Source organism: Barbatula barbatula (assembly GCF_947034865.1).
Source record: "Barbatula barbatula genome assembly, chromosome: 6".
Lineage (NCBI taxonomy): Eukaryota > Metazoa > Chordata > Actinopteri > Cypriniformes > Nemacheilidae > Barbatula > Barbatula barbatula.
In genome coordinates, this window is record NC_136765.1 from 24,898,928 (window position 1) to 24,922,803 (window position 23,876).

General features: G+C 39.1%; 2 protein-coding genes across 3 annotated transcripts; one reads left to right on the forward strand and one right to left on the reverse strand.

Moving 5' to 3' along the window:
• Nucleotides 1-3,483: 3,483 nt before the first annotated feature.
• On the forward strand, nt 3,484-8,402 carry chrna2a (cholinergic receptor, nicotinic, alpha 2a (neuronal); the record flags this gene model as incomplete). Its single annotated transcript, XM_079458474.1, has 6 exons — nt 3,484-3,562; nt 4,506-4,657; nt 4,908-4,952; nt 5,311-5,420; nt 6,276-7,356; nt 8,277-8,402. The coding sequence occupies 6 exons, from the start codon at nt 3,484-3,486 to the stop codon at nt 8,400-8,402; spliced, it is 1,593 nt and encodes a 530-aa protein (XP_079314600.1).
• Nucleotides 8,403-9,157: 755 nt separating this feature from the next.
• Nucleotides 9,158-21,918, reverse strand: ptk2ba (protein tyrosine kinase 2 beta, a). 2 transcript variants are annotated; one of them, XM_079458475.1, is made up of 33 exons: nt 21,793-21,918; nt 21,309-21,421; nt 21,026-21,104; nt 20,628-20,869; nt 20,367-20,545; nt 20,064-20,151; nt 19,830-19,909; nt 19,687-19,749; nt 19,174-19,228; nt 18,951-19,091; nt 18,797-18,871; nt 18,538-18,639; nt 18,305-18,422; nt 18,082-18,121; nt 17,905-17,942; nt 17,768-17,812; nt 16,843-16,940; nt 16,672-16,753; nt 16,490-16,590; nt 16,178-16,293; nt 14,619-14,719; nt 14,447-14,536; nt 13,968-14,172; nt 13,241-13,346; nt 13,094-13,150; nt 12,074-12,181; nt 11,838-11,978; nt 11,437-11,472; nt 11,308-11,332; nt 10,995-11,041; nt 10,397-10,531; nt 10,192-10,272; nt 9,158-9,775 (listed from the first exon to the last, which is right to left on the reverse strand). In XM_079458475.1, exons 4-33 carry the CDS (start codon nt 20,838-20,840, stop codon nt 9,554-9,556), a joined length of 2,988 nt encoding a protein of 995 aa, XP_079314601.1. In that variant the 5' UTR covers nt 20,841-20,869; nt 21,026-21,104; nt 21,309-21,421; nt 21,793-21,918; the 3' UTR covers nt 9,158-9,553. The 2 variants fall into 2 exon arrangements, 1 of the variants encoding a protein (XP_079314601.1); XR_013786783.1 differs by having other exon boundaries at nt 9,159-9,775; nt 10,995-11,055; nt 21,793-21,912.
• Between the last annotated feature and the right edge of the window lie 1,958 nt (nt 21,919-23,876).

Genomic DNA, 23,876 nt, shown 5'->3' on the forward strand with positions numbered 1-23,876 from the left:
GCAGACCGATTGACGTTTGACGTCACATTATCGCGATAAGCACATAAGTTATAGTGTCATACGTCGATATGACCAATGAATGTGAACTATTACATCACCCGAGTTTCCTAACCGAAGGACCCGTTTCACATTCATGACAGCCTTCAAAATGTAAACAAACCCTTTTGTGTTCCTCTCTTTCTTCGACAGTAACACAGAAGTACACTATATTACAACATGTATTGTACATTAACCACGGAACACGTTAAACTTAGCACAAAACAACACAATTATATTAAATGTTCTTATTAATGCAATTGAATTTAGGGCTCGGGTTTATGAAAGGGGTTATGCAACTGGCATACCTTTACGATGTTTGCATTGGGTGTGTATGGGGTGGCTTTCAACAGACTGATGCTCATGTTGGTACGTGATCCCTTTCAGAGAGGCGGTAATGTCTCACTACTTTAACACGCGTCAATCTTAACAAAACAAATGCAAATAGATGCATTAGATGCAAATAGATGTCGGCTCCCTGGTTATCGGATGTACTGCGTGAGCATCGCGCCAGCCTCCGGTCAGCTGAGAGAAAATGCTCTACCAATCTCTTCTCTCTTCTTTCTCTGTAGATGTCACCTCTGCAAAAACAGATTACTACCACTCGAGGATCTGCAACTCTCCGGACTCTCGAACGAACTTCAAAACCTTCTCTGCTCTCCTCTGTCCGCCTGCTCCCGCACCTTCATCGGAGTTAACAGCTGCTGATTTTGCATCGTTCTTCGTAAAGAATACTACTGCCATCAGCAGCCAGTTCTCTACGCCACCATCTGTCGAACCCGCCCACATCCCTGACACGTGTGTGCTCCCCGCCTTTTCTACTCTTGTCTGAAGCTGATGTCTCAAAGGTCATTGGCTCCAACCACCCTACCACCTGCCCACTCGATCCCATCCCCACCAATCTCCTCCAGGCCATCTCTCCTATGGTTGTGCCTGCTCTGACCCACATCATCAACTCTTCGCTCACCACTGGGACATTTCCCTCGGCGTTCAAAGAGGCCCGCATCACACCGCTCCTAAAGAAACCCACCCTGGACCCTACACTGCTAGAAAACTACAGGCCTGTCTCCCTTCTTCCCTTCATCGCCAAAGCCCTGGAGCGAGTTGTGTTCAATCAGCTCTCCTCCTTTCTCATGCAAAACAACCTCCTGGACAGCAATCAGTCTGGTTTCAAGACCGGTCATTCCACAGAGACTGCACTGCTCTCAGTCATCGAAGCCCTGAGACTGGCAAAAGCATCATCCATGTCATCTGTGCTCATCCTACTGGATCTTTCTGCTGCCTTTGACACTGTCAATCATCACATCCTCCTGGCTTCTCTCAGTGCTATGGGTGTCTCTGGAATGGCGTTGCAATGGTTTGAGTCCTACCTCTCGGGTAGGTCATTCAGAGTATCCTGGAGAGATGAGGTCTCCGCGTCCCAACAGCTCAACACGGGGGTGCCACAGGGCTCAGTGCTTGGACCGCTACTCTTCTCCATTTACATAACATCCCTCGGCTCGGTCATTCAGAAGCATGGCTTCTCCTATCACTGCTATGCCGACGACACACAACTCTACTTGTCATTTCAACCGGACGATCCGACGGTCGCTGCTCGCATCGCGGCATGCCTGAGTGACATCTCGCTTTGGATGAAGGATCATCACCTGCAGCTAAACCTTGCAAAAACGGAACTGCTTGTGATCCCGGCCAACCCAAAGATTCACCACAACCTTGCCATTCAACTAGGCTCATCAACGATTACACCGTCCAGCGCAGCCAGAAACCTGGGAGTGGTAATCGATGATCGGCTTAACCTCACAAGTCATGTTGCCAGCACCACCCGGTCCTGTAGATTCATCCTCTACAACATTAGGAAAATTAGACCTTTCCTATCGGAGCACTCTACGCAAGTCCTAGTCCAGGCTCTTGTCCTGTCCAAACTGCATTATTGCAATACGCTTCTGGCTGGACTTCCTGCTTGCACAATCAAACCTCTCCAGATGATCCAGAATGCGGCGGCAAGAGTGGTCTTCAATGAACCGAAGAGAGCGCATGTAACTCCGCTCTTCATCAGGTTACACTGGCTCCCTGTTGCCGCCCGCATAAAGTTCAAAGCTTTGCTCCTGGCCTACAAGACCAACACCGGATCTGCACCATCGTATCTCCACTCGCTAATGCAGATCTATGTTCCTGCCAGATCACTGCGGTCTGCAAAGGAACAAGGACTAGTGGTACCATCCCAAAAAGGAAAAAAGTCACTCTCCCGTACCTTCTCTGGATCTGTTCCACATTGGTGGAATGATCTACCAGCTGCTACAAGATCAGCAGACTCGGTTGCCATCTTGAAAAAACGCCTAAAACGCATCTCTTCCGTCAACACGTCGCTGATTGATTTTTCCTAATTCTCTTCCCTTTCCTTCTTTAAAAAAAAAAAAAAACACTTACTAACCTCACTATTCTTAGCTTTTTTATACTGTGCTAGGCTTTAATGGACTAGTTTGATGCACTTATGTATTTTGTTGCCTATGTTGTTATAATTGCTTCCAATGTTTCCTCATCTGTGAGTCGCTTTGGATAAAAGCGTCTGCTAAATGACTAAATGTAAATGTAAATGTAAATGTAGATGTTTAAACGACAGAAGCGACATGCACGCGCGTTTTAAGTTCTACGGAAGCCGAACGAACGTTGGGTTTTCGAAGTGTGAGCAGTTTAACTTTTCGTTAACTAGAAACTAAACGGGTTTGTAAACCGTTGGAAATGGGTTGAGAACTGTAAGTTATGCTTTTTATCCCATAAACCCGGAGGTCTCCCTTTCACTTAATTAGTTAATGCAGTTTTGCCCTCCCCAATATGGCGGCTGCGCGGCGATGTTGACCCAATTGTTGAAAAGTAGTTTTTTGTTTACGCAGACATTTGGAATAATACATTTGTTTTACCGCGAAATGTAGGTAATTATACCGCCAAAATCTCATACTAGCCCATAGTCTCAGCGTCATAAAATATCTTCCTGTTCACGTTACACATTAAACACAATACCGTTTTAATGTGTTAGTTAGTTGTGTTTTTTTGTTTGTTATTATAGCTCAAATCAAAACAAACCAACTGCAGTTTGATTGATATAATGAATTGATTGACTACACAGTAAAAATGTTTTGAAAATGTTTAAAGACTGAGTTATCTTATTTTGGAACCAAACTCTTCATATGTAAACCTTTTAGATCATTGCTCAGTTTCATGTAAGACAAGCACAATAAGACCCCGCCTACTGGAGACGCAAAGGAATCTCTTTAGCTCGTAGACTCCGCCCACTATCCTCAATGGAGATGCACGGCTATAGCTCACAGTCAGTCCAACCATCATGAGTGTCAGTGATGCAGGACCAGAGCACTGCACGACCATGACATGAACACAATCATGATAGATTATTTTACACGTTCATGCAGGCTTAAACTTCTGCCTGTGCCAATGGCGCAAAATCATCCAGGAACATTATTTCTTAAGACTTTATTGCTGTTTTTTACTATTGTGGGAAACATCACACCTGGTAAGTGTACAATTCTTATTTTGTTGAATATTGCTCTATTCATGTTTAACAGGATCTCTTTAACACTATATCTATTCTGGTTTATGTGTATGTATGTAACAAGTGTGTATGCAACACACCACGATGACGTTGAGAGTATATTACTGTAAAGGAAAGACATGCATCTGACGGTCAAGTTCTTGATGCATAATCTCATTCTTATTTTTATTTAAAGTAGACTGTACATAATCAGAGCATATGGATTCAATTGTCAGTATATTTAAAGCAATTTACAGGTTATGGGGATTATCCCAATTATATTATCATATTTTCTTTCATTTATTTATGGAAATGAACAGAACGAACAATGATTTTTAAAAATGTATGATGTAAAATCAAATACAAATGAAAAATATTTTGCACTTATAATCAAAATGTGTTAAATTACAGCGGTAACTCTTTTGTTTAAAGGGTCCAAAGAATGTGCTAATTTGATTTTTAGTAGTAGTCTCATATGTCTGGACCCCACTGCACCACGTAAACATAAACGCTATGCCTTTGCTTTGCTGTCTGTTTCTGTGTAACTCTACTCTTTCCTATTTGAATTCAATTATAATGTTTCCACCCTCTTTATTAAGAAACAATAAACATCACAAATCACAGGCAGGCTGGACTAATGAAAGCTGACTGCAGTGATTAAAGAATGAATAGTCATTACATCGAGGTGTGGATCTTCATTGCCAGCCTCTTATTTGACACTTTCACAACTCAGTTTGTGTGAGGTGACCCTAACTGCCCCCTCCCCTCTCTGCTTTTTTCACAAACATTCATCGGACACGTCTTAATCCATTCATCACCTGTCTTGACACAATGTAAAATAATGCATTAGAATCAAGACAAGGAAAGTTATCTTTTATTTCTTTAAGTGTGTCGATATTGTGAATAACATTAATATCTCTCGCAGTATTATCAGATGGTTGGACTCATGCACATGCAGAGGACAAACTCTTTAAAAAGCTCTTCATTGGTTACAATAAGTGGTCCAGACCCGTGCGAAACATCAGTGATGTGGTTATCGTGAAGTTTGGCCTGTCCATCGCCCAGCTTATTGATGTGGTAAATTTCCATTTTCATTTGACGTTTCAATTCATTCAATTTCACATGTTTTGAAGCAACAGATGTATCTAGGGCCCTTAAAGGCCAAAATAGTCTGCTTCCACGTTTTAAGATTCAGCCGTGACCTTATTACAAATATCTGACAGTCTTAGATTCATTGTCGTGTTCCTCTGACCTTTATTTGAACCCGACATTGTCCTAATGTAATTTATTGGCTTTTTCAAACGGATCTTCACTGATATTGTAACAGGATGAGAAGAATCAGATGATGACCACAAATGTTTGGCTAAAGCAGGTGAGACTCTTTAAATTGAATTGCAGTGATATATTTTAGGAAAATGATCTAATGACTTAATTTTGCAATGAGGCTATATGAAACCATGCTAAAATTACAAACTAGAACAAAGAACAATGAATCTGGTTGGATGCATACGGCCACAAGCATAATGCATTCAGTCAATGCGTTTGATCATGTAAGATCAATATCAGTCGATCAGTTATTCCTCCTCATGAACACGACGTTGTTCTATTGAACAGCTTGCTTCACATGTACAGTATTTTTAACATTGATTGTTTTATTTAACAAGCAAACTGGTGTCTTTCAACTTTTATCATTTAAACCCATGTGTACTCTCTCTCTTTGACCCTTGTAGGAATGGAACGATTATAAACTGCGCTGGAACCCGTCGGATTTTGATGATGTCACATCTATCAGGGTCCCATCTGAGATGATCTGGGTCCCAGATATTGTCCTGTACAATAAGTAAGTATTGGTCTACATTCGTAAAATGGTGTTAAAATTTGTAAATTAATATTCTGTTGTCAACGGTCCTGGATATGAAAGGTTGTAGTTGTTGTTTAAGGTAATGTGGAAAAAGAGCACGGTCAATGTCTTAATGACTCTATTAATCTCTGCAGTCTGTAGATACGGCAACACTCGCATCTGCATCTACTCTGGCTGGTGCTTCTGTAACATTAATATGTGAAATTAAACAGACACGCCGTGAAATAAGATGTTGGGCGCTTCTGGAGTTAAAAAAAGTTGCACGTTATCATCTCCTAAAGTGTCAGAGGATTTATCTATTTTAAGAAACATTACGTCCGTCTTTATCTAGGAGGCATATTTAATCTCAACATAAGAGAAATTGAGGTCCGCTTGCATCATCGTAACACTCCTGAAGGAAGAAACGAGAGTGGCTGTAGATATTTGAAATCATTATTGCGGATGCTGTTGAACATGAGCCCGGAGGCATGAGGAAGGTTTGCAGACACCTCCTGTATTCCATTCACAGCACATCAAGCACTTTTAAAGGGTTCATATCATATGCTTTTTTATCGTTTTATTTTCTTTCCCGAGGTCGACCTATAATGTTTTCAAAGCGGTTTGGTGCCAAAAACACAAGCATTTAGCTTATGTTTAGTGATAAGTTGGTGAGTTTTAAATGGTATATATTATTGTTTATATTTTATAACGTGAACTCTTGAAGGGATGTAATGAGGTATTTTCACCATTTCTACTAGATTTTACTACTTTACTTATTTGTTTATGAAAGAACTGCATTGTTTTACACGTATTCAGTTTTTATTAGGATATATTCTTTCGTTCTTTCGGGTACAGCGCTAATGGTGAGTTTGCTGTGACACACATGACAAAAGCCCACTTGTTCCACACTGGGAAGGTGAGCTGGGTTCCCCCGGCCATCTACAAGAGTTCCTGCAGTATCGATGTCACCTTCTTCCCCTTCGACCAGCAAAACTGCAAGATGAAGTTCGGCTCCTGGACCTACGACAAGGCCAAGATCGACCTTGAGCAAATCGAGAGCACTGTGGACTTGAAGGACTACTGGGAGAGCGGAGAATGGGCCATCATGAACGCCGTGGGAACCTACAACACCAAAAAATACGACTGTTGCCATGAGATCTACCCGGACATCACCTACTTCTTCATCATCCGTCGTCTGCCTCTGTTCTACACCATCAACCTCATCATTCCCTGCCTGCTCATCTCCTGTCTGACGGTGCTGGTGTTTTACTTGCCATCGGACTGCGGAGAGAAGATCACGTTGTGTATTTCCGTCCTTCTTTCCCTCACCGTCTTCCTCCTGCTGATCACGGAGATCATTCCATCGACGTCGCTGGTCATTCCTCTGATCGGCGAGTATCTTCTCTTCACCATGATCTTCGTCACGCTTTCGATAGTCATCACTGTATTTGTGCTGAACGTTCATCATCGATCTCCCAGCACCCATAAAATGCCCCGCTGGGTCCATTCGGTGTTCCTGAATTTAATCCCTCGCTGGCTCTTCATGCGCCGCCCAGAACCCGATCACAAGCGCCGCCCGTTCTTCCTTCTGCAGGAGAAGAGCAAGACATCAGACCTCAGCACATCCAAAAGCTGGCTTCAGTCGGAGACGAATGTAAGAGGTTGTAAGGACCTGGAATTTGGGGTCGGGATGGAGAGACCAGATTCCATCTCCTCTCCGTCTGCAACATCTTTGCCGTTGTCCAACTCTGAACCTTTGCTTCAGAGGTATGAACTCCATCAGTTAGGACACATGATGAACTCCTGCCAGCGTACAGAAGAGTTTACAAATCTTGCCTCAGAGCAAACCGTATCAGTCTCACCATGTGTGCTAAGAGCACTGGACGGGGTGCGGTACATCGCCGATCACCTGCGGGCAGAAGATGAGGATTTTTCAGTAAGTGGACCATTTACGGTTAAATATTATTATATATTTGCAAGTGCCATTGCCCAGTCCATATAAAACTGTTAATGTTTAAGGAAACGCTTTAGTGACTTATTCATTTCAAGGACAAACCTTTGCTGAAAGATGCTGTAAACCTTTGCCATTTTGCCACCCTAGAAACAGCCTAAACATACAAATGTTTTTCAGTTCATTTATTCAAATCTAATGTATTGTTGTTTATATTGCAAATTAAAGAAATACTCCCCAGGATTTTTAGGTGAATTACTATTAAATAAATGACTCCACAGGGTTAACAAATCTCTCATGAAGTGAATTTATAGGTTTGTGAGAAAAAAACATTCATTTTTAACCATCGATATGTTGCAGATGAATATAAAAAGCTTGATTTAAATATGGCGTTGATTACTCTGATTGGTTCTTGTGACGAATCAGGTATCTGACAACTAGTCAAAAGTCAGAGCATCAGAGCAATGCTAATAGATTATAATAGGAGTTGAATTTGCAACTATAATTTTCTGTGGGTATACTGGTATTGTGTTTAATGTGTAACGTGAACAGGAAAATATTTTATGATGCTGAAACTAGGCAAGGGCTGGTATGAGATTTTGGTGGTATAATTACCTTGATAAAAATATCACGGTTTCGCGGTAATACAGTATTGCTGTTACAACACTATTGTATTATTTCCAAATGTCTGCGTAAACAAAAAACTACTTTTCAACTTGACACAATACATTTCATTTTGAACCAACATATAGCACATGTGTGTCAGGTAAAAATAAAGCCTTAAATTACAATATTTAAAAAAAATTGGTACAAATATTTTTTTTGTAAAAAAACTGTAAACCTGTAAACATTCGATCGGTCGTCACACCTTTTTCATCTCAGCACTGCGTTTTTCCATTCCACAGGTCAAGGAGGACTGGAAATATGTAGCGATGGTGATCGACCGAATCTTCCTGTGGATGTTCATCATCGTGTGTCTGCTGGGAACCGTCGGCCTCTTTTTGCCTCCCTGGATATCAGGAATGATCTGAATGTTATCTTCAGATACAGAGATAGACGATCCCTGACACTGAAGGCCTTTCCGAGATCATCAGATGTTTAAAGGCTATTGTTGTACAAAAACAGACAGCGCTATAGATATCCGCTCGATCTGGGTTTACCTGGGGACGCAGTTCATTGTTACAGTACAGAAAACACAGTTCACCTCTCAGTAAATGTCCTGGCATTTAGCATCCAGCACGGCCGCCGTCTCCGTGCATAAAGAGCGGAGGATTTCACTAGAGCAATATGCAAAATTAACCTTTGAGAATGAGGAAAAGCTTATGTGACCCTGACCGATGGCAGTTGAATCTTTACCCTTCATCCGATTGTTAAATGAATGGCAGATTAATGTCTGTTCCGCTTTAAACAGTAATTACCTGTGAGGTCAGAAGGCAACGTATTTATTTCCTTGCAGTCTTTGATAATGTGTGCCGTTCATTCGCTGTAAAAGCGGTGTATGGGATCTTTTGTAATATATATTTTTAATTAATATGAATGAACCTATCTGCCAGACATATAACAGTGTAGAAAATGATACTACTATGGTCGTTTTAAGTTGAGTTGAAATGTAATCATGTACAGTATAATGTGGTGCCGTGATAGAACTTGAAACTTTCAAATGAAAACGAGACAAATTCATTGTGAACTTTGTCTTCCTCTGCTGATGATGGATTGAACAGCATCTGAATTAAGATATCAGAGAATGTTAAACTTGTGATTTCCAGACATATGAAAAAGAAATATTTAGAATTTTCTGAAAGTTTATTTAACACTGCATATAAAGTTTTGCTTGGCTCAAAAATATTTCCTTACCAAAATCCATTCTTTTATCAGCACAATCTTTAAAAAACAACTTTGGGACATTCACAAGATTCGAGTCTCTCTCTTTAAAGAGGCAGAGAAAACATCCTTAAAATATTTTCTCTATGAAATAGTATCCCTGATCCAACATAAGTCATGCCACATAAAAATGCATATAATACTGACGTAGGTTTATTTTCTTTCAAAACACCTGGTACAAAAAATAAACACACATCTGAAAATGATCAGATAACACAAAATGTTTGTGGAAAGCACTGCTTTCGCTGTCATTCATAGGCATAAATAAAACCAATCATTTATCATTTAATTCAGCATCCAATCAGAGGTTGGATGTGATGGGTTTGGCTATATTAGCTCGTACTCTGGCCTGATCCACAGCGTCCAGAAGGTTCTTGCAGTCCATGGCGAGCGTGTGAGCGGCCGCCAGCATCTGTTTCTTACATTCTTCCTTCAGAGACGTGACGGAGTTCTGCTGAGCGAGACGCATCTTACTGATCAGCTCGGCCAGATCTTTATTCAGCAGCTTCTGGGTTCCTTCAATCTGAAGTACGGAGAATGACATTTATAAAGCTTTGAATGAAAAGTGTTTGGCTAAAATGGTTTTAAAGAGGTTCTGACAATGTCTTAAATTGGGCAAATCTATTAGGTCTCTTAAAGGGACAGTTCACCCTAAAATGATCCTTTAATCATTTATGTACTCTCATTGCATTTCAAACCTCTATGACACCAAAGCCACACTGAACCCCATTGACATTTCCACTGAGACGTTTCTCAAAATATCTCCCTTTGTGTCCCACGGAAGAAAGACACATATACAGGTTTGCAACCACAATAATAAACAAATTTTGGTTACATTCCCATTCTAGCGTTTGGCATAACTAAAGATGTACATTCATTATATAAATCACCAAACATCTCAATTTTGTGTATTTGTTATCAATATGAGGGTTTTATAACCTCAGTTCTGATGGACTCGTGCAGGGTCGGGAGGATGTCGTCCACACTGTGGGTCAGACTGCGCAACCTCAGTCCTACCGACTAGCAAATAAGAGAACAACATGTTAGACATTGATGTTAAACTTCAACATCTTCCCAACTATAATCTCATTTAAGATACAGATCTATGCTAAAATAACTCGAAGTGAGTTGAAAGTGGACTGACCTTCACCACGTCGACGTATTCTGAGGCTGGTAAAGTGTTGACGTCATTCTTCAGCTGGACCACCACCTTCACCATCTCCATGACATTATGATAAACCATATCGCCTGTGCGCTCCAGTTCAGCTGTGGGTGTCGGCTGTGACGGTCGGGATAACTCAGTGATAACTCAGTTTTTAATATAGATGAGACTATTTGGGCTTTTCTTTCTAGCTTGCTTTGGGATTTTATTCAATTACATTAACACAACTAGTGGTCAAATAGCGGATAACTACACTAGATTGACTTCTAACAGGCAATTTGACTTTAATATCACATTGCGTTTCATTTAGCCGGCTGTCTGAAGATCTAAAGGTTACGGTAATATACATGTACATTTCATCAGCTTTCAGTCTCAGTAAACCCTGCTGCCATCTGCCCGTCTGGAAACTTCCAAAGGACGACTGTCACCTTTAACACAGAGCTCTTCAAAGAGCTGCTTTAACTTTCTTCATCTTTCAATTGCTCCTGAACTCTTTGTAAGTCGCTTTGGATAAAAGCATCTGCTAAATGACTAAATGTAAATGTGACCCCGTCCCTAACCACGTTGAAAGAGCAATTACCTGAGCGGACAGCCGGGGGGGTTTATCCGGCACACCCTGGAAATGAGCTGAGAGAGAAACACTATCAGGATAGATATGAACAGATGACAGTGAGACAAACTTTATATTCGTTTTCTTATTAGTAAAGAAAAATATTTTGCTGTTATTGTCATTATTGTCTGTAAACACAGATGTTCAGAATATTTGCATTTTTAGCTTTTTATATATTTTCTGTAGGCCATCCAAACACACAAACTTATGTAAGACAATAGTTGGTAACGTAGGATTGGCCAGATAAGTCGTCTTCAAGGCGGAGCTTAAAAAAAGAACCAACCTTGTTCTGTGTCAATTGTAGACATCTAAAAGATGGAAAAATGTCAACGTAAGACCTTTAGTTACGTTAAGAAGGTGACAGTGAAACTAATAAAAACATATATAATTTTCTATATATGTAACATATTACCCTTTTGGTCTTTGCGTCATCATTGGCAAATGGATCCTGTGAGATAAAAAAATAAGACGACATGATAAAACTCTCTTCAAAATAACCATTCATAAAGGTGGATATTCATTTATTTGTTTTCCCCCCAAAAGTGTAGTTTGTGCATGAGATCAACACCGTCTCAAACAACCGTGTGTCAAGGATTAATGTTTGTCTTCTCATTTACTTTGACCTTTTTTGAATGCTATAAGCAAAGTTTATTTTCTCCGTGTGGTACCTCTTGATTTTACACGTAAAATAACATTTGGTGGTTCTGTTGATAAATTAACTGATGCAGGACAGCCGCTTACTTCATATCGACACACTATTAAACCTCATGGCTCTTTAAAAACAGCTCTGCCAAGACATCATTCGTAACTAACCAAAAGTTTTTCTTCCTTCTCCAGCCATTTATTGTCCTCCAGCATTTCTTGTTTTTGCCTCTTTAACATGTCCTGTATGTGCCGGCGCTCCAGATCCCAGAGGCGCTGGGAGTCTTCTCTACTGCAGGGCTCCATGAGACCCTCCACGAACACACACAAACATTTACTGACACATTAAAGACACATTCTAGAATCTAGACTGTTATACTTTATCTTTTGAAATAAAAGGCTCTTACCCCCATACTGCCGCGGCGAGGGGGAAGCGTATGCATGTCGGACGTGAAGGCCGAAGGGGTGTCTGGCGGATCAAGGAGAGATGGAGAGCTGCTGGACAGAGACTCGGACTGTGAGAAACACAAAGATGAGAAAAACGAAACCACAAAAACATATTAACACAATGACAGCTTGTACACGAACGAGTGAGTCAGGCTAAAACCACATGTGCCTACATGACCTAGATAATCCGTAAACAACATCAAACTTTTTTATAGTGAATGATCAGACAAAAAAGTCACATGAGTTCTCTCAGTAATGTTTCATTTTTACTGATATCTCAGACATTTCTCCTAAATTTGCCCCATAATGTTTTTGAGACACTTTCATGAAACATCCTTTAACTGCAAACTATATATATATATATATATATTTAATTTGAATATAATATGATTTCATTTGCACATGAAAAGAAGTGCAATGTTTTAACAGTAAGCATTAGGAAGATAAGAAGCTAAATATGATTAAACATTATTAAAAAAATGTAATAATAATAATAATAGAGGACTGTAAAGGCTTTCTCTGAAACGGTACTGTGGACATCGTACAGAAAAACCTATAAACCCTTGTAATGACCTCACACCCCTTCTAGGTTATTATTATAACTATTGACACATTTCTGTTTATTAAAAACAAATAAAATATTGCCCTTAATATTATAACTAAAATTAGAAATGTTACCTCGGGAATAAACAGAAATATAAGTTGAAGTGAGATGAATAAAGAGCGTGGAATGCAATTAGTCATGTTTGGTGTAAGAGTTCAACATAAAAAGTATAAAAACGAAAGCTAATTCAAAATATAAATAAAACAACAATAACACTGAAAACAAAACCACCACAATAATAACTCTGACAACTATAAGTTTCTAAAAAGACTTCTTCACAGTGAAAAGAATAGAAGAAATATTTTTGGTTCCCAAAACCATTTAGGATTTTAAATCTTTATAACCGTACAACACCAAACATAGCCAGAAGAATCACCTGGCGATGCAGATTTGGACCGAGAGTGTTGTAACCTGATGATCTTATTCTTGATGGCTTATCATAAAACAGAAGAGGAAACAAATATGAGACATGATACAAGAACAGAGGATGAGAGACAAAATGAGAAAATAAGACATAGCCTACCTTTGGTGGAGCATCCACAGACGACATTCTAGGGAGTGTGTGGACAGAACGGGCTCGTTCGTTCTGCTGGTCCACCTCCACCTCCTGCTCCATTTTGTGGACATCACTGCCACCAGAACAGAAAACACGGTTAAACATAAAGAATAATGGTGACACTTTACAATAAGGTGCTTTTTGTTAACAATTAGTGAATGCATTTACTAACATGAACTAACAATGAACAATACATCTACAGCATTTTTTAATTTTAATTCATGTTAATTTCATCATTTACAAATAGACTGTAAACAATAGTTAATGCACAGTGAGCTAACACGAATAACACTATTGGCACGAACTAACATTGATAAGGATTTATTAATGCTGAAAAACGAAATTGTTGATTGTTAGCTAATGTTCGCTTATGCATTTACTAATGTTAACTAAAAGCACCTCATTTAAAAGTGTAACCAGAATAATAAAGAAAAAATACACCCTGAGATCAGAAGTCATCATATATTAACTCTTTCAAGACGCACAAATGTCTCTCCTTGATTCAATGAAGTGTGTTTTGAAGGCAAAAGTTTTATTTCAGTCCATTGAACATTGGTTTATTCAGCAGCCTTTTTACTTTTGTTTATTTTGTTCAAAAAGGCACCTCATGTGCAGAGTTTCAAACTCTTTAGTTTACCAGCCCGGATGTTAAACCCCACAGAACCCTCTGTCCCGCCAGGCAACGGTGACGTACCTCAGCTTGCACACTAGTTGGGTAAAGTTTGGCCTCTCATGAGGGTCATAAGCCCAGCAGCGTGTCATGAGCGAGTAGAGGGCGGGCGGGCAGCGCTCGGGTTTTGGCAGACGTACGCCCTGCTCCAGCTGATTGATCACATCCTTATTCTCCAACCAGAAGAACGGCTGCTGACTGCGACTCATGATCTCCCACATACACACAGCTTAAAGGAAAACCACAGGAACGCTTTGAAACGTTTTGCTTGTCTGATACTTCACCACAGAAATCCACAGATATTAAGACACAAATGAATTCACAGAATGGTGAAGGTCCAAAAATTGAAGTGACATTGATTTATTGCGTAACGTGAGCGGTGATTCAGTCTACGTCATGCTGGGAAGATTCCAAGTAGTGTCAACATGACACGGCACGTCTGAAGTCTTTCGGTCTAATGACCGTAAATGTGCATATTCGTATCTCATGAATGAGTCACTAACCAAACATCCAGACGTCACTCGCTGATGTAAACCGTCTGAAGTTGATGGACTCCGGGGCCATCCATTTGATGGGTAATCGACATACAGAAGCTTGAGAAAGACAACAAACGCTGTCACTCGAGAGCAAAAGGTGATAGAAATACAATCACGGGTATTGGAAGTCAGATCTTGCCTTTGTAATACTCCTCTTGTTCTATGTATCTGGACAAGCCGAAGTCCCCCAGCTTAACGCAGTCAGGTTTGGCCACCAGCACATTTCTTACTGCTATGTCTCTGCACGCACATAAGAATAAAGTCAATAAAATATGTGCGATGTGCGTTGCTAACATTGGTTATGAAGAATCACATATCAGATATAAATTACTCTACCAGCCAAACCTTTAGAGTCACTAAACCACAATTTTGATCTGAGGGTGCATGCTTAAATGTTTGAAGTTATTTTTTGTAACAACATGGTCATTTCGTTTATTAAACTAAAATGATATGTTAGACATCAGAATAGATGGGATCTCCTTTAATACTGTTAAGAATGCACCTCGCACAAAATGACTTTCTGTAGTCACAATTCCCACAGTTACATATGTGATACTCAGTAGTAACACTATCACAGTGAGTAACCCTCAATATAACAAAACATAATTATACTTCAAGCAACTACTTTCATAGAAAGCTTAAATAAAGTTTTAATACATTTTAAGTCTGTCCTTACTAAGTAATTTGTAACTGTAATTGAAATGTCCTTGTAAAAAGTAAAGTAAGGGATTACATTATTTAAGGTTGGTGGAGTGAAACAGTTTGTGATGCGTAACAGGATTCAATTAAAATGATCCGACAGATACAGGCAGATATGGAGGAGATGGGGATGGAGGTGGGATTAGGGAGCAAAGAAAGGCAATTTAAATAGGACGCAGTCCACTGTAGTATGTGTTCTATGACTATTGGTTAACGTTGATTCACTGCACCTGATGTGATCGGCTGATGCAAGCTACGTGACTTACAGCTACGCTTGATTTTTACAAAATAATATATTTCGAAAAATGTTACCTGGACCCCATTCACTTGCATTGGTTTTGTGTCCATAATATAAGTGAATGGGGCCCAGTGCTGTTCGGGTACCAGCTTTCTTCAAATTATCTTCTTTTGTGTTCCGCAGATGAAAGAGACTTGAAATGAGGTTTGAAATGACAAGAGGGTTGTAAATGATAACAGAATTGTCATTTTCAGGTGAACATTTACTTTAACTTACGCTGGGTTGTTTTAATAAATAAATTAATTTAACCCAGTGGCTGGGTTTGTCCCTTTTTGTAAAAACCCAGCAAAAGTCCTTCATAACATTACCTACAGAATATTCTGTGAAAATATAACAATATCTTCAATATTGACTGAATAATACCAAAATATAAGTGAAATCAATGCTTGAAATTAATCTTCGATGCTTGTTATAATAATCAATTTGGTTATGAGATGTTAGCCTGGGTCTTCACAGGGTCACAAATGTTTACATGCTGATCAATAATGCTAATGCTAAATGTAGATAAAAATAAGCACGTGTTTGCTGCTCTACATGCGGCACGAGAGAGAAGCAGCGCGCAGAGCGGAAACGGTTCAATTGACACATGTTTGGCGCAAAATAAAGATATTAGAGGATATGTCTGGCGGTCGGGATCCAGATCGCGGTCCACTTATTGAGGATGACAAGTGCAGATGTTATATCCAGGTGTGTTGTTGTACCTATGTACCATGTTGACACCCTCGAGGTACGCCAAAGCTTTACAGATCTGCAGACTGAACAGGGTCAGAGTCACATTGGTAAGTGTGTGCTGGTTGTCTGCCAGGTAGTTTCCCAGCTGATGAAAAGACGGAGAAAACAGATTACAATAACATATTACAATACAATAACAAAAACACGATATGCTGGTTAGTAAGTTTCGAAACACGGCAGCTGTCATAACCAGCACATTACCAGCTACCATGCTTCAAAACATACCTAACCGGCATATGCTGTTGTTTTCAACAATCTCAAGCTTTCATAACGGATCTCACCTCACCATACTTATACAACTCCATCACAATCCACACCGGATCCTCTTCAATGATTCCTATGAGTCTCACGATGTGCGCATGGTCCAGTTTCTTCATGATCACTGTAAAAACAGTCAGCTAGGGCTTTTATTTTGTTTTTAGCTTGATAAAAATCTTCGATTCTACCGGTGGAAACGTCTTACAGGCTTCACTCATGAACTTCTCTTTGACGTCGGCTGTGCAGTCCTTGCATGTTTTCACGGCCACGTTTATTCTCTCTCCTGTCTGAAGAAAGACAGAACATTCACATCACAACCGTGTCTGTCTTTAAAGGAATGAGGTGCAACTTTAACACATTGGTATGCGACACAAACTTTGCTCTTGTAGACTCCGTCGTGAACCTCTCCAAAGAAACCTTCACCAAGAATCCGGCCCAACACAATATCGTCGCGTGACAGGCTGACTTTACAAGCTGTGACAAAAAAGGTGATTTAGATTGTGATAGATTATCTGCAAACACATGTCCTGTTGGTGTTATGTATAAAGTAAGAATTGTATATATTATGGCGTTGGATTTTTTATATGGAATGCGAATCCTGCCAAATTTAAATAAATAACTTAAAGGATGAAAATGAAAACCAGATTAACAATTTCATTATACACAACTGCACTATACAGTATGTGCCAAAATGAAATATGATTTAATTTTAATGTTTACACTGACAGTGAGTTGTCCCTGTCAAGTTGAAAAAGAAAATGCAATTTGTGATTTGACATTTCATTTTCACTAAAATCTCGAGACAAGACTGCCAATATGAAAATGAAAAAGATTGCTAAAACATTTTTTCAAAGTTTTGAATTAATGCTCACACAATAATACTGACACAATTCAAATTAAAATGTAAAGTCTTCGTTTTCATTTCCAAGGTCAACCTGCATGCAAATGACATGTAAATCAGTGGGTGTGAATGACCGTCTGCATTACTGGGAACGCCCACATAAACGTCATATCAAAAAAAATCTTTTCATTTTGGCTTTTGTTTTCATGTTGTGCACGCAGTTGTGTATAATGAAATTGTTAATCTGGTTTTCATTGTCATCATTGAAATTTGGCAGGATTCGCCTTCCATAATTTTAGGGCCTCTCAAGTCAAATATATTGATTTACTTTATATGTTAACCAGTAAAGCTAAAGTATATAAAACAGCCAGCGCTGAAATAAATATAATTATATCTGGTGATCATTTACAATAAATGATGTCAGTGGAAAACAAGATGTGAATTATATCTCCACTCTTACTGGTTTCTGTTATATCTTCGTCTATTTCTGCATATATATCTGCATCTGTACAAATAGAAGAGCATGTTATCCAACTATCCATCTTTTAGAAATAATGTATATACTATGGACAGTATGAATCCTTCAGGTATACTTACTTTTGCTTCCCGTGGCAGAACTCCCACTTTCCTTATCGCTGTTATCAATGTAACATTTAACAGATTTGTGAAAAACAAGTAAAATGAAAAATAAAAATAAAAAAATAAGTAAAACAAAACTTCATTTTTTATAAAAGTACAAATCTGAAATTAAAACATAAATGTGATATTGCTTACCTGCCGGGTAAAGGAGGGAGAGATTGTCTATCTTTTTTATCTGCTCAACAACAACACAAATTGTGTCGTTTTATTGAAATATAATCATACTGGTTATCTAATATAATAATTTAAAACAAAATGTGTGTGTTCGTTTCTATACTAGTGACTGTGGTTTAATCAGTGGATGTTCATTTAAGGCATGCGTGTTCTGCGGTTTTCGCCAAATAACACACAATCGTACCTCTACTGGGTCGCACGATTAAAGACGCCGTCGTGCCGCTCTCCAGACAACAATAACCATCGATTAAATTCGCCAGGTTCTCACCGACGGCCAGAGAGACTGTGCTGATGGACAACGGCTGTAACATACATAATACAGAGCAAGTGAAAGTTTTACAATCCTTTCTACTGACAGTCTTAAGAATTCAAGCACTTATTTCACCATCTCTGTATGAATGCACGTATGGTCTGTACCTGTTTAGCTCCTTCTATTTCCACATGTACCAGCGTCTTACTGTCATTCTGAAGGGAGAATTTAATACTCCGAATCTGTGAAAAGGTTGCCAGAGAGACAGGCTAGAGAGAAACAGAGAGAAACGCATATTTCAATAAACATATAACACAAAAAAATACTATGTGTTGCAATACATAGAAAACAAACACTGTTTTTCCACTGTGGTCAATTCACAGATGTGTTGGTGTCACTGCGATGAAGAACGCAGGCATCTCTTACCACCGAACCTTTATCCGTGCGCTGTCGGATGCCTTTAGGTCCAATGACCAGATCCACAGACACGCTCCAGCCTTGCTGCAGACGGATGAGACATGAATGAGAAACAGTTTAGGCGCTTGAAAACTTTCACAGAGGTGAATGAGGGAGAACTCACCACCAGTTCACAAGGAAATACTTCTTCATCAAAACTAGAGAAGATGGACAAGGTCTCGAAGAACTTCATGATGCACTGCTGTTCCTTCAGGAGGGAGAACTGCTGGAACGTCTGCTGGATGAGTTTTTTCAGATGCTTCGGCTGTCGAGAGCAAACAATTCGAAGGATATTCGTCATTATTCCTTATAAACACTGAGGTATTAAAAAGGTGGGAAAATCTTACCTTCATGCTGTCAATTAATTCCTGAGGGAAAAACAAATTCAGGCCGACTTCTTTCCTGACAGCACCGTAAGAAAGAATATTCATAAATGAGATTTCTTTAACGTATCTCATCATTATTCTCCTAGACATCGGTGATATCAAACAAAAAGTAAAGGAAGATATTTCTCTTGAGAAAAAAGGACAGAAATCTCACAAATGTGACTGTCATTAGAGTTTCAGAAGAGATGTCTCAGATGTGTGAAACTGAGCTCAGATTTGTCACGTCTGCAATCAATAGTCAATACTATTGAAGATCTCCATCTATCGATTTTCATTAAATTTACCCGAGTCCAGGTATTATTTTATCTTACACCTTCATACTCATGGATTTCCACGATTACACTCTCATCTGTTTCTGTTTTTATTTTGAGCAATTTAAGGAAAAGTGTCTGAGAAACACAACTGAGACCTCCACAAAATCCCCTGAGCTTTGAAAGAGCTTAATCTGAGCAATACGACTGTCTATGTACTTACTCGAGGAGTTCAAAGTTGCTTTTTTTTTCCAGACCGTCAGCATTCATGTCTTTATAAAACCTCCTATTAGAATGTCAATTGATCAGCGATGTTTTCATTTAGACACTTATACGTCACCGTTAACGTGATATAAAACACCGTACCTGATCTCCAGACAGCCCAGCTGTAAAGCCATCCCATCACTTACTTTACTAGCGTGATGCTGCATGTAATCGGTGCGGACCTGTGCAAACATTTCACATTCAGATGCATTTATTCTCCTTTTAAAAGTGCAAACCACCCTCCCAGACATCCCGCACATGTGTTTCAATGAAAATGTGTGCCGTTTCAGGAGATGCAAGAGTGAATTGGAAGCAAGATGTGTGACGGGCACCGACCTGCTGGTAGAAGTACAGCATTGTCGTTTTGTCTTCTTTTAACTTCTCCATGAAATCCGAAGGAATATAACGGATCCTCAAATCATATCTGATAAAGTGCAACAAAAGATACACAAACACTGAACTTCACAACTCCATTCTGTCATCATTTATTCACCCTCGTGTCATTGATACGCTGTAAATGATTGTTCTGTGGAACACCAAAGACATTTAAAGAAATCTTAGCGGTTTTGTGTTCATAAGTCAATTGGGTTCAATGTTGTTTGGTTGCCAATGACGGTGTATAAAAATAGACAGACGCACCTCCATTCTGCCTCGACGTGTTGCTGTTCGTATTTCTGTTCCACCTCAGTGACGGTCAGGTCTGGGTGCAGCCAGTGAACCTCGTCTGATTTCAGATGTTTGAGTAGCAGAGCAAAGCATTCTGGGAACTTGATGTTGGGCCCGAGTCGCCCGCTGCCCAGGATGGACTGAATAATTCTCTGCAGAATAATATATTAGTGTTTTTAACCTTAAACAGGGTCAATCATTTTGGAAGTGTAACCGCCTGTGACATGTTCTCACCCTGATATTCCAGGAACTTTCACATTTCACCAGTTTAAAGTTCTTGCCCAGGTTGGCGCTGTTGCTTATAAAGCACACTTTGAGGATTTTATCCGCCCCCCCAATTGTACTCCTTGTCTGAACGACAGCGTTGGATTCCTGCTGTGGACCACCAGGAGGCGGTTTCCGTGACAACGTACTGGTATCACCGGACATCTCTGCGTTGGCTGTCATGAGCAAGTTTCCCCCAATAAATATCAGCTCTGTGGCGAGATGGAAAAATGATAAAAAACCTGTTTAGACGTCAATATATCACACAAGGAAGTGTCATTAACGGTGATACATTTATTATATCTTGAATGGTTTCATAGGATTTCTTTTCTTCTGAAAAATGTTCAATTGCTCAAAAGGTCACTCACGCAACGTTTCTGGACGTGCTACATGTCTGATGATGAACGACTTTTCTCCTGCATTACACCATCATACGAACAACAAAACCTGTGAAATGACGACAGAATAAACAGGGAATCAAAAAGAAGTAGTAAATGTCTCAGAGAAGAGAAATAGGAAGTGACATTGAGCTAGCATGTGAGCTAAAGTGAGTTTTGAGAGTTTATTTTCAAATACCAGCGGTTGAGGTACGTGTTCTAAAAGCCTCCGGCGCTCACTAAATTTACTGGTTAAGGTTTTGTTTTGAAATACCTCAAAACGACTCGCCACAAAATTGGTTTCCTGTTGTTTGTCGAGATGTCAAATGTGTTGGAAATTCAGAAGGTGTTGAACTCACACACTTGCCATTTTCTTGCTTGTGTATTCTGCGACAAAAACAGAAAACACAACATATATATAAATCTTATAAGAATGAACTGCTTCACACACACACAAAGAGATGTGTTAACAAAAGCAGTGAGTGGTTGAAGATCTATTTAAAATGTGTATGCTTTGACATCCTGAACAGGAAAACATCAATCAATACATGTCAATATTCATCAATCGTTTGTGGTCTACAAATCCACAATAGCAATAAGAAACACACGTCACATGAACACCTGAAAGAGCATAAAATAACATTTCATTCAGAGAACAGAAACATGTTTGTTAAACATCAGCTCTTCCTGGACTTCCCTTTTAAAAGCAAAGTTGAAGTGTCTCACTTAAAACAAGACAATAAAAATGTGTAACAAACCTGAACAATCCAAGTCCAACACTTCTCTCTCTCTCTCTTTCTCTCTCTCTCTCCTGCTGTGTTTGTTTAATTCATATGAATTTAAAACAAGCTCTATGTGACGGCTTTTGGACACACCCCGCGCGTGTCTCTCCAACTTCCTTAAACTCAAGTCAGTGCATGAAGTGCATCACAGCACGCGCGCACGCGGTTATTTCACGCAGTCTTAAATGCTTCTGCAACTATTTGCGTTAACTTTAATAAAACACTTTTTAAACCCACACATTTCCCGAGGAAATAAACATAAGTTTGTGTTCTGTTTTTTAGGTTTCTCTCTCCCACACACAAGTACTCATCATCTAATTCTACTTTTCATAATTATAAAAAGAGCCAGGCCTACATATGTTAGTGTGCATACATTTTTAATGAAGGTGAGAATATTGAAACATTGCATCATGAAACGTTTCAAAAGGTATTTCTGCTGAGACGATGATAACATTGTTCAGATAAAGTGTGCGTGAGTTTAAAGTGAAACTATGTTTGCGGAAGTGTGTGTGTATGTGTGTGTTTACAGTAGAGGGCACCACTGTATGTTCACTGCAGACCTGTCAGACTTTAACACACGATGGATTAAAGTCGTGAAAGCTCATCTGGTGTTTGGGACGAAAAAGGTTACGGGAGATGCTGGCAGTAGTGCGCGTTCATGTGACTCCCGTATCCGTCAGACGAGAGATGCGCGACGGACTTCGCTGTTTGCACAGAGATCTCGTTTCACTTTCCAATGATGTGTCGGTATGTGTTTTACTAAAACGGGTTGTTTAAGGGACTTACATTATTTTGGTTAGAGTTTATGAGTTTATAAGATTGTATTGAATTATGCTGGCGCATCTAGCTTTCCAGGTACCGCACCATTTAATGAAATATAGCTTTATACATATTGATATTTTCCCTTTTCCTATAAAATATCATTCAACCAATGATCTTTGCAAAAAATGTTTGTGCCCAAATGAAAACTATTACTTTAGTAAATTCCTGTGTTTTTGAACCTTACTATATAGGCCTACAATATTAAGGTTCATACTAAAGTATTAAGCTTACAGACGTGTTTATTATAGTAGTAAAACAACACATATTAATACTATAGTAAATGATATACTAATAATTTTTGTTTTTCTATATATACTTTAAACCTCTTAAAATGCAGTAATGGTGTTTAAGTGAATTGCAGATGGTAACAACAGGTTTCAGTTAACAGGTGCAACTTTATCAGATAAAATGGAGATGTTCGGGGTTTTCATAAAGGCCTCTTTGTATCGATTTTAACGAAACTAGGAATAAGTAAACATTTGGTCTTATTTAACATTTTTAAATAATGTCTACTGTTTTAAATAACACAAACTAAACAGGACAAACACAAACTGTGTGTTTTAAAGTCCCGTAAAGCACAAGTAAAACTAACCTGACCGTATGACATTCTGACTTTGTAAAACTTAAGCAATCTTCTGTGTAGCGTCCGCAGCTATAGATTGATTTGGCGAAGATTTAATACATGTATGTGATGTTTTGACTTTAGTTGTATTATAGGGTGTTGAATTCTTTCTGTTTACTGTGTATAATCTCAAGTAGGCCGATGGGAACATTCTGACTAAATTATAGTGTATTTAGTCATATACTGCACATTATTTAATAACATTCATTATGAAACTGTTAAATACATCAAATCTGTGCCAGTTTGTTTTCACCACAGGCACACGCACACACAACAAGTTTTGACCTTTCTATAGATGTGAAACATTGTGGCGAGGATACAAATGTGTGCCTATATGACATTTCATTTATTAGACCTAAACTTTAGAAATGTATGCTTTGGTAGCTACACTGTACAACAATGTCATTCTATAACTTCTGGGTTGTAATGCACTAAATGGCACATTTACCTTAAAAATAAGCCAATGATTTCATTTTATCCACTAGTTCGTCCAGTGTATAACAAATGATCAAGAGAAATAATAGCATGTTCATAAAATAGCCTGTGGTTAATCCTCGGGAAGTCCGAGGGCTTCATGAGAAAGATGACATTTCCTGAACTATATTGAACCCTGTCA